Source organism: Microtus ochrogaster, chromosome 4 (genome assembly GCF_000317375.1).
Source record: "Microtus ochrogaster isolate Prairie Vole_2 chromosome 4, MicOch1.0, whole genome shotgun sequence".
Classification (NCBI taxonomy): Eukaryota; Metazoa; Chordata; class Mammalia; order Rodentia; family Cricetidae; genus Microtus; species Microtus ochrogaster.
Window position 1 is genome coordinate 65,352,978 of NC_022011.1, and position 11,160 is coordinate 65,364,137.

Here is an 11,160-nt window from a genome sequence, read left to right on the forward strand (position 1 = left end):
GACAGAGTTTACCGGGAAAACACGCTGAACTTGGACACTCACATCACTTGTGTTGATCAAGTTCGCCTTAGCCAGAACGATGTCGGGAGTGTCCGGCATGATGTGGATCTGTGTCTTGTCCTTGTCCCAGGCTTCTCTATAAAGTCTCTAAAATGAGAAACAACCATTTTGTCAGGGGATTGTCAGGGTCCAAGATCATGGTGGGGAGTATTAGGTTCATGAGCACTGAACATTATAATTGATTAAAAATAAGACAACCATATAAGCAGAAAACAGACACAGTTTTCTTATCTGAAATACAACTACCTTCAAATTTAGAGTACGGATCACCCTTTTGAAATGATAGGTACTGTCTATAAAAATAAATATAATAAAATTTTGCTGGCCCTATCAAATAGCATAGCACTCTCTGATTTTTTTGGCCTTCAAAATACCCCATCAAAAGATGATCTATCCAGGTTATGTCCTGGACCTAGGGAATCTTAGCCCTCAGTTGGTTTACTATTTATATATACAATTATTTCGGAGGATAAGTAAATTTATACATACAATTATTTGGGAGGATAAGTAAATTGACAGAGATTTTGGGATTCCCAAAAGAGACAGTTTTAAAATTTATCAAAATCTCTTGAATGTCCTAAAATCTTCATATCTGTCTTCAACGGAAGACCAATGGAATTCAAATAATTTACTTAAAGTAAACACTTGAAAAATAGGATATTTACATACTATCAAACTTTATCAACAAGATATTTATCAATTACAAGTTTTGAACCCCATTTCCAGTGCATGCAATGATATTTTGCCAAATGTGGTATTGCATGTCTTTACTCCCAGCACTTGAGAGGCAGAGGCAGGCCTCTCTGTGAGTTTGTGGCCAGCCCGCTCTACATATACATAGTGAGAGCCACGACACACAGGGATACATAGTGAGGCTCTGTCTTCAATCTTTTTTCCAAGGGATAAAACGATCAACTTAACAGTGAAGAATCTGGCAATGTCACTTTAAGGAAGTGTTAAAAGTTCAAATGATCAGCAACTGGACAACTACTTGATGTCCTGAGTCCTCCTGTCATGGGACCCGAGGGGGACACAGTGTGAGGCATCCTCTTGGAAAGACATGATCTAAATTGTGAGGACACCTTGGAAAACCCAAGGTGAAGGAGACTCTGTGCCTGTCACCAACATCAAAGATTCAGAAGATGGAGGGATAGTAAGGGAATGGTCCAGAGTAAGAATAAAGACACGGCTAATAAACGTGACCTCACATTGCTTTATCAGCCAGGGGGAACATTTTTCCTTTACTATAAAGGGTATTTGTAGTAAAACTGAATAAATTATTTTTATTTTTTAACATTTAGTGTGTGTGTGTGTGTGTGTGTGTGTGTGTATGAGACAGAGAGAGAGAGAGAGAGAGAGAGAGAGAGAGAAAGAGAGAGAGAGAGAGAGAGATTGAGATTCCATAGCACATGTGTGGAGGTCACAGGGTAAAGTATTGGTTCTCTCCTTTCACCATGAGGGTGTTGGGCACTGAATGTTGGCCATCAGGTTTACTGGCATGTGCCTCAGCCACACAGCTATCCTTCTGGCCACATAAAACTGAATACATTCTATGGACAGCATTGTGTCAACATTGATTCCATGGTTTTGATAATTCCAAAGCGCTTTTGGAAGAGAACATTCTTATTTTCATGACACACACGCTGAAGGTTGGGGGGGAGGTAACAGGGTGTCATGAAGCAGTGTAGTTTCTCATAGATATGGGAGAGAAGAAGGGAAGAAGGATAAAGAGACAGAATAGAAATGTGTTAAGATGTTAAGGTTTTTGGAATCTGGGTAAAATATGTAACTTATAGTTTTTTTTAAAAACTTCTATGTATGCCTAAAGTTATTCAAAAATATAAACTTATATTTTTCACTGCGTGTGGTAGTGCCTACCTTAATCCTAGCATTTGCCTGGGGAGTCAGACAGATCTCTTGAGTTTGAGGCCAGCCAGAGCTACATAATGAGAACCTGTCTCAAAATTATTTTTCTCATTACATTTAGTTACGGTGTGTGTGCGTGTATGCGCATGTGCATACACGCACACATGTGTGGTGACAGGGGTGGGGGGTTTCAGGTGCCATGACTTGCACATGGAGGACAACTTGGAGGAATAAATTCTCGTTCACCATGTAGGGGTCACACACAAGTCAACACACTTGGTAGCAGGTGCCTTTATCCGCTGGGCCATTTCAGTCTGAACATTTTCAAGGTTTCATTTTAATTCCTTAGACTTGCCAAGTTCCCTTTGAGATGTACGGCATGGGACATTCAAAGGGATGGATCTATCTCTGTATGAATATGGTTTCTATCATGCAGATGGCCAAGAGGAGTTAATTAGGCCTTCAGGACCAAAGTGAAACAAGGCTCTTTAATATTAATATATGCTTTCTCAAGTTCATGACCAATCTTTCTGCTAAGAGTGCCACTGTTTTTTTAGCCTTAGAGTAGCTGGTGTTGGACACTGGGTGGCTCTTAATTGTAGGGGACAGTCTTGTGTCTCATGGGATTTTTAGCAGCATCCCTGCTTTCTATCCACTAGAGGCCAGTATCATGCCACCTCCAAGTTGGCACAAGCAAAGGGAAAGAAGTTTCTAGATACTGTCAAATTTCTTTCAGCATCCCTGCAACTATGGCACACTGATCAGCATGGGTTGGTCAGCTTTATGGTCAACCCTCCTCCCTTGCTTATCTTCTCGGTTCAGAGCTTTTTGTTTCTTTTTCAAGTAAACTAAAATTCTAAAAAGAAGCAACATTCAGGGAAGAAACAAAACCAAAGTGTATTGCAAAGATCTAAAGAGAAGGAAGGGGGATGGGATGGAGGCAGAAAGAGGCCTGCCGGCTCACATCTGCTACAGCCTTTGGAAAACAAAACTGTGGGGTATCTGTGAGTGCTTGGTTAGGACGAGAGGAGCTGTGAGTTATAAAATACGGTCTTATGCATCAGGTCAGAACTAAGAAGTGCTCCTAACTGCCGGGTAGCAAGCACTATAAACTCTCCTGTCAATTTCTAACCAATACTCACATCGCTCCTGTTCTTGGCGTTTGTCTTCGCCAGAACTATGTCCATGGCGTCAGGGATGCTGGTGAACTTATTTCTGTCCGGAGGTTGGCGATACTTCTTCTCACTGATGATTTCCGAAGCCCGCTTGTTCTTTTCTGCTTCCAGAGAACCCAAGGGGCTCCATCCTATGCCTCTCAGCCACTCAAGGTCAGACTTGTACATATTCTAGGAAAGGACAAACAAGCCATCACAATCCCATCTTCATCTTCACCATGACACACCATTGTGTTTTAGGTGGTCAGTGATGATAATTCCTCTTTCCAATCTCTTCTTTTTCATATAAATAACTATCAATACATGGAGTAATTTTAAGTTAACAAATTTGATAGACACTGACCTCACTTTGCAGCTCATAGACTTTTTTAGCTTGGATGACATCATTCTGGTCGGGCAGGCACGTCCACTGGTGTAGGTAGTTCTTATAGTCCACATCACTCACCAAGGCCTGGCACTTCTTGGCCAGCACCACACCCAGCATGTCCACAGGGCTGGTGTATTTGGTTTTCCACTTCTCAAAGTCTTTCTTGTATTCTCGTTCACTCTGCATTTTGGCTACATTCATAGATAGCACAAGCTTTGGGTCATCTTGCACACTCAGGAATCCAATATGGTGACCCAGTTGTTTCCGGTAGCCTTGTTTATATTTAAACTGAAATCAGGAAACGGTCTTTTTAATAATGTAAATAAAAGTTAAGTTAACTCAACTTTCTTTGTTGTTACAGTTTTCCCCCCAACACGGATGTGAAAGAACAATTTCTGAGCTAACCTAATAGGAAATGTTTTCTTCCTTAAGTAAGTCCTGTTTAATTAGATCTAGCTAGAGAACGAATGCAGTTGAATATCAAGGGAGATGGGGCTGGAGAGATGGCTCAGTGGTTAAGAGCATTGCCTGCTCTTCCAAAGGACCGGAGTTTGATTCCCAGCAACCACATGGTGGCTCACAACCATCTGTAAAGAGGTCTGGTGCCCTCTTCTGGCCTTCAGTCATACACACAGACAGAAAATTGTATACATAATAAATAAATATTTAAAAAAAAAAGAAAAAAATCTTTACTTAGGCCGGGCGGTGGTGGCGCACGCTTTTAATCCCAGCACTCGGGAGGCAGAGGCAGGCAGATCTCTGTGAGTTCGAGACCAGCCTGGTCTACAAGAGCTAGTTCCAGGACAGGCTCCAAAACCACAGAGAAACCCTGTCTCGAAAAAACCAAAAAAAAAAAAAAAAAGAAAGAATATCAAGGGAGATTATCATGAGAAATTAGTTCTTTCCAAAGGCAGGAATATGTGCCTGATATTGTGTGGCTAAATTGAGGATAACATTCAGCAAAATCCTTGTCACATGCTTATAAAAAAATGGGGGCTGAACAACAGAAAAATTATGAAGGTATATGAGCTGGTGACCATGCTAAAATGTAAGTTACAGATTTCTTTTACAAGATCATATTATATAGTTTTGTCTAGACTGGGATCTATATCTTATAGGCACAGATGGGAATACTTTGATATTTTTGTTAGAAAAATAAATTACATAATAACTCAACATCTTGTCAAGTAGGCGAAAATAAGCTATATAAATTTGAAATAACAAAAGTAAAGTCCAGAGCTTATATTTAGTTGGAGAAATTACATTACTGTTAAGCGACAACACGGATGATAAGTGTAATGATGGTAACTTAATGTTAGTCTCTGAACACATAGTGGGCCTCACAGACATAGGCTTTGCTCCCTCCGAATACATACATTTCAACTACTCTGGATTTGAAGTTGACTATATCATTGTGATTGTTTGGAGGAAGGTCATTGGTTGATTAAATAAAGAAGCTGCTTGCCCTGATAGGTTAGAACGTAGATGGGAGGAGTAAACAGAACAGAATTCTGGGAGGAAGAGGAAGTGAGCGGAGACTCGACAGCTCTCCTCTCGGGGGCAGACGCCTCAGAGAGACACGATGCTCCACTCTTGCGGGCAAAGGTGAGAGCTCTGCTCTCTGAGGCACACGCGAGGAAGCTCCGACCCAGGATGGACGTAGGCTAGAAGCTTCCCGGTAAGCGCACCCAGCTGTGCTACACAGATTATAAGAAATGGGCTAGTCCAGGTGCGAGAGTTAGCCCAGAAGAGGCTAGATAGAAATGGGACAAGCAGTGATTAAAAGAATACAGTGTCCGTGTAATTATTTTGGGTAAAGCTAGCCGAGTGGCGGGAAGCAGCCCACCGCTCCTATTACTACAATTGTTGACCTGCATTATCAATTTGAGTGACTATAGAATCATCTAAAAGATTGACGGTACGCCTCTGGGTGTATCTGTGAGGGCGTTTCCAGAAGGGGAAAGTCCCATTCTACATATGGGTCATGGAGTCCCATGGACCAGGGCCTGTTCCGAATGAAAAAGGACAAGGAGAAAGCTGACTGTCAGCTCTCCCATCTTCAGCTTTCTGGTTTACAGGGACGGAAACCGAGGTGCTCACCCTGCCTTCTTTGTCATGATGGGAACCGAATCAAATCACAGTGTCTTTCCCTTCTTGTCTCTGTGAGGGGTTCTGATCAGAGTCATATAAACCTACCTAACACAGCCCTTGATAAGGACAGTCTGGCAAAACTGCTTATAAAAAGTAGAGCCAATCTCTCTGTAGGGAGCACAGATAAGCTTTGCCAGAAACCTGTTTAAGCTGCCTGAGCTCCTGTCTCAACAAAACACTAATATTTGACACACTATTTTAAGACGACAAAGCAAAACAAATCACAGACAGAATGAACTGCTCATAGAAGACCAACACAGTTCCAAAACTAAACCAAAGGAGAATAAGGAGCCAGAGATGTTTGAAGAAATGACAAATAGAAGAAGAAACAAGCTACTTTGTGCTATTCCAGAATATAGACTTGGCACTGATGGATAGAATACTCACACCAACAGTAAGAAGTCTGATAATAACTCAGCACAGCCCAGTGGAGAAAACTCCTGCTCTAAGGACCATGCCCTTCCTCTGCGTGTGAGTATCCACGGATCCAAGCACTTCATCCTCTCTCCACACCACGCATGAAGAGAAGGCAGATGTTGGCAAAGGACTGAACGGAATAACCATTCTACCTCCCAACTCTAAATTCTGTTCATTTAACTTATGCGATTACACACTTAAAGCCTGCCTCGAAAATCCTATGAAACGGTACAGAGCCATTGGGAGCTGAGAGGGAAAATAACTCCTCTTGCGGTGGGAAAGTTCACACGTAGCTAATTTAACTGCGAACTTTCAAGTGGATTTGCAAGAAAAGGAATGAGGAACTATTGGCCACCGGGTTGCTGGGAAATTGTCGATGCCCTTTCAATTGCTAGGTTCTCATTAGCATACAGCACACTAAAGGAAAATGAGTTGGTTTTATCTTGTAGTTTCATTATGATTTCGGTTCTATTTAATGAGGTCTTGATCTGAAAGCCAGAGAGTCCAAATTATTTCCTGGTATTTCTAGAGTGCCACAATTGAATTAGATAGATTTCCTCCCTGTATCCTTTGAATTTCTTCTCAGATTCTGGGCTCCTTTACCCACAGAGCTAGCTCGACCACCCAGGACGATTTGAATTTCTTCTAGTGTGTTTTGGGGATAAGCAAAATGAAATATTTATTTATATGCAAATGAAACATATTTTATTTAAAACTAAATGAATATGGGGGCCATATGCAGTGTGTTCACCAAAAGTTCCAACTTTTCCAGCCATATGAGGAATCTGCCCTTCGGGGCACAAATGGCATTTTTCTATGAACCAGATCTCTGAATGGTCAACAGAATGTAAAGTGAGCCTTTTGGGATTTTCAACTCTAGAGCTAATTTGCTATAATTATGCAACTGCAAGGAGGGGCTAACTTAAAGTGACTGATGGCTAATTTTCAGACATATGCAGGTAAAAACTGTCAACATCAGTTGCTAACGTTGATTTATTATCTGGCCTCAATTTGTCTAAAATAGACCCATAGAAAACAGGAATATTAATTTTAGCATGAAAACCCCACAATGTCTAGCTTCTTTGTACTATCTGGAAAAATGCCTCATTGCACTGGGTCTTCGAGAGATTCTGGCCCACTAGGTGGTTAGACATTTGAGGAAAGAGAGGGAAAAGACAATTCTGGGTAGCTAGGGTAGAAAGAGGTGAAAGAACAGAAGTCCATTTCTAAGGTAACCAACACCCCATGGCCCACCCAGCTGAAAGTGCAGCCTTCTGCCCCCACCAGGACCTACGTCGCTAGCGATGTCCCTTGATGTCTTGGCCAGCTGGACAGAGATTGCATCAACAGGGAGATCATAGCCTTTCTTCAGAGCCTCTTCCCAACCAAGTCTATAGAATTTCTGAAAAGTAAAGAGACTCTATTTAGTGCTATTTCTTCTATGTTAAAATTGCAGACAAGCCCAGGTGTGAATAGAGAGTGACTACAGAACCCTAAAATCAACTACTCTGACTCTACACAGAGATAAAACCAAGCAGGTGATAACAATAGCTCAGTGCTCAGCACTGACAGCATCAGGGGATCTAGCTTAGTCTTTCATTTCATTTTGGGCTTATGGTGTATCTGGACACAGCATCTACTATTTAGCCACGATCCAGTCCTACAGGGTTTATAAGGTAGCTTTCTTCCAGCAGCTAACAGTCTGGGGCCACTGTTTTATTAAACACTGGTGATAAATAATTAAAAAAGAAAAATCAGGTCACACCATTTCAACTACCTACATGATAAAAGTAATAAACGCCTTTTGGAAGTTTCAATAAATGAGCTAGCTGTTCCAGTCAAACTGGTGATATATTAAAAGTGCCATAGCAAACTTGTCATTTAGGACTCTCTGCCCCCTGGGTGCTGTGCTGTGCACCTTATGGGGGTCTCTCATTTGTTGCTCATGGCCATCCAATGTCACAGGTACTTTTAAGGTCCTGATTTTAGTAGGGATGGAAACAAACTTCAGAATAGGTGGTACACACAGATACCAAAGTCAAAGCTTACATCAGGTCCATTTGACATAACTCTATGTTTCAGTTGTTATTTATGGCAACTCCCCTTTGCACTAAATGCAATGAGCATGGTGATTGGACAGATGTAGCCCCTGCCTCCTGGGAGCCCACAGCCAGGGCCCTGGCTCCTAACAGGGTCTTGAAAGAGCCCTCTAGAATGAGGAGTTTGATTTGCTTCGGTTGCTTCAGCATTTACACCAGCTGTCTATTACATCAGTTTCGAAGTGAGTATGCTTTGAGACAAAAGCATGTCGTCAACGTGCAAGCTTCACCTACCTGGCTGTACAGTGTCTGATTCTGCTTGGCTTGCAAAATATCTGGTGTATCAGGCATCACATGAATCTTGGTTTTATCTTTATTCCAGTCAACGGTGTATAAATGCTAGGAAGTGGGAGAAGAGACATTTTAAGTCTGAATAATGGTTAAGGATAAACAGGAAAGAAGATAAATAGAATATTCAAAAACACTTCGCTTGAACTAGAAAAAGGAAAAATGCGATTCAGAAGAGACGTTAAGAACAGATTCGTATGCTTTTTCTAAAGGAAGACAATACATATAATAGTGTATCTATATCTATCTACCCATCTATATAGAGAGATCCTGAGCCTTCCAGCTGCTAGGATTACAGATGTGTTCTGTGACACCTGGCTTTAGTGTCAGTTTGGGAAAAATAATATTTTGCATCTTTTCCATCTTTAGAATGGAATGAGAGTACTTAGGATAAATGTACTGAAAACATAGGCAATTTCTAACCCAATTAGAATGAGAAGGGAAGGCATTGCAAGAGACAGACATTGAAATGTGGTACAGGGCCACGCTCTGTAATCGTTTGCCACTTCCTAGAATACGGGACCCGAGTTCAACTCCCTCATAGCCTGTTGACATCTTCTTGGTTGGGAACGCGGAAGAGAAGTGCTCACTCTACCTTATTCATGGTGTGAGCATTCTGCTTGGCCAGCACCATGTCCATGGAGTCGGTCAGTTTTTTAAACTGGAAGCTGCTGGGATGCTGGCGGTACTTCCGGTCACTGGCGTATTCAGTGGCTTTCTTGGCCTTCTCCACCTCTAGAGAACCAGCTGGGCTCCAGCCAAGCCCCTTGTACCACTCATTGTAATCTTGCTTATATTCGTTCTATAAAGAAAGGAGACACGCTTGCCTTTACTTCTTCAGATAAAACACTAAAATATGGTATATAAAACTGCAATGTCTCTGTCTACGCCGGGGACCCAACCACCCCTGAGCTGGAAGGTTCTCTTACGTCACTCTGGATGTGATTCATGTTCCTGGTCAGCTCGATGTTCATCGCATCTGGGAGGAGGATGTACTTGTGAATGAGGTGCTTGTAGTTAGTGTTGGTGATGTTGGCTTGGGCGTCCTTGGCAGCTGTCACGCTCAGCATGTCGGCAGGGGTGTGGTAGCTCGTCTTCGTCTTCTCGTAGTTCTTCTTGTACTCTCGATCAGACTGCATCTTAGCCACTTGCATGGAATGGACTAATTTGGGATCATCCTCCAGACTGCGGAAGCCAACCATCTTTCCTTTCTCCTTTTCATAGTTGTGCTTGTATTTATACTGTGAAGAGAACAAGTGAAGAACAATTCTAGGGTTAATATCTGCGTTTCATAAAACCGGTAGCTGTGCACGGCTCCGCTGTGGACCAAACACATTTCTGACGTTTGCTTATGAGCCTGGCAGCAGAGTTCTTACCGCAGGCCCCATTTGATACAAGACTACATACTGAGTGACTTCCTGGGGTGACTGAGGACTGGGGTGCACACCCTCCTGCACTACGCTGCCTTGCTCTCACCCTCTGCGGTTACAGGGAGATCGCAGCAAAAGAGGGACAAAAAATGAGCTTTGTGTAAGCAGTCCAGTGCTGCCAGGGAAATAAACCGGTCAGTCACCTGCTGCTGAAAAACCGGCTCATGTATGGAATGCAAAGCATGATTTTGGAGTAGCTTCATATTCTGCAGGATTTTTTTTTCTCTCCAAGCTGACAAAACTAAGGAGAAACGTTGCTATTTCTACCCAGCTTCCATAGAGGAGAGAGAGTGAACCCATACCTTGCTTCTTAGTCTTTTCTTCCTGAGGTTGAGGGTGAAGGTGACAGGGGAGGAGCCAGTGTATCAGAGGAAGAACTAGGGGTTCTCAGCAATGGGAGGAACTGGGAAAGGGAGGATGCAGGACGGGAGGGCAAAGGAGAGAGCGCAGCCTGGTATGCCTCATCATTACACGCTTCTGAGAGCAGAGTTTTGAGCCACGGATCAAGTTTCTTATGACAGTGTTGTACTGGTCCACCAACTTTCTCAGGCTGCAGGAAGCCCTAGTTCATAGGGTTCATACATCTCAGTGGCTTGAGTTCACTTACCACAGCTGATGCCAAGTCACTAATGTTTTAACAACTAGGTTGCAGGTTTCCTCATCATTTAAAGAGTGGCTATCATCAGCATCAATGATCAAAAGCCCAGTGACACTACATAAAGTATCCTGCTGAGAACACAGATGCCAACAAGCAGAGGGTTCACCTAGACCTCCTGAGGGGGATGCTGAGGTCTGTGAGTGCCCTTGCATGATCAGAATCCTGTTGTGTCTTTGTACGTTTTCCCAGAAGGGCCAGAGAAGACACAAGCATTGTTAGAAGGCATTTGTGGAGCACAGCGAGTCTATGGCTCTCAGGCATGGGATAATGTTCTGCTTTCGTATTGCAATGTACTCTGTGTTTGTGGCTCTATTTCTCTGCTTGGTTCCTGGCCACCCTTCACACTTACGTCGCTTGCAATATCTCTTGATGCTTTGGCGGCTTTGATAGGAATCGCGTCCGTTCTGAGGTCGTAGCCTTTCTTTTTAGATTCTTCCAGAGACAGTTTGTAGAGTTTCTGTAAAGAGAAGAGAAACCCAGCTTTATTCTATAAGGCTGACTGATGTGGGAGTGTCATATATCAATCTGTTGATTTCATTGGTTAAGGAATAAAGAAACTGCCTAGGCCCCTTGATAGGCCAACCCTTAGGTGGGTGGAGTAAACAGAACAGAGGGCTGGGAGAAAGAAGCTGAGTCAGTGAGTCGCCAT

At 42.7% G+C, this 11,160-nt stretch overlaps 1 protein-coding gene across 1 annotated transcript in view; it reads right to left on the reverse strand.

Moving 5' to 3' along the window:
- Neb (nebulin) overlaps window positions 1-11,160 on the reverse strand; it is a 185,246-nt gene that overhangs the window by 111,597 nt on the left and 62,489 nt on the right. The window contains exons 45-52 of the mRNA XM_026778640.1: window positions 10,861-10,968; window positions 9,353-9,664; window positions 9,019-9,225; window positions 8,370-8,474; window positions 7,331-7,438; window positions 3,445-3,756; window positions 3,069-3,272; window positions 43-147 (exon numbers count right to left, since the gene is read on the reverse strand). Coding sequence (XP_026634441.1) covers window positions 43-147; window positions 3,069-3,272; window positions 3,445-3,756; window positions 7,331-7,438; window positions 8,370-8,474; window positions 9,019-9,225; window positions 9,353-9,664; window positions 10,861-10,968 — 1,461 coding nt within the window. The remainder of the gene's footprint in view (window positions 1-42; window positions 148-3,068; window positions 3,273-3,444; window positions 3,757-7,330; window positions 7,439-8,369; window positions 8,475-9,018; window positions 9,226-9,352; window positions 9,665-10,860; window positions 10,969-11,160) is intronic.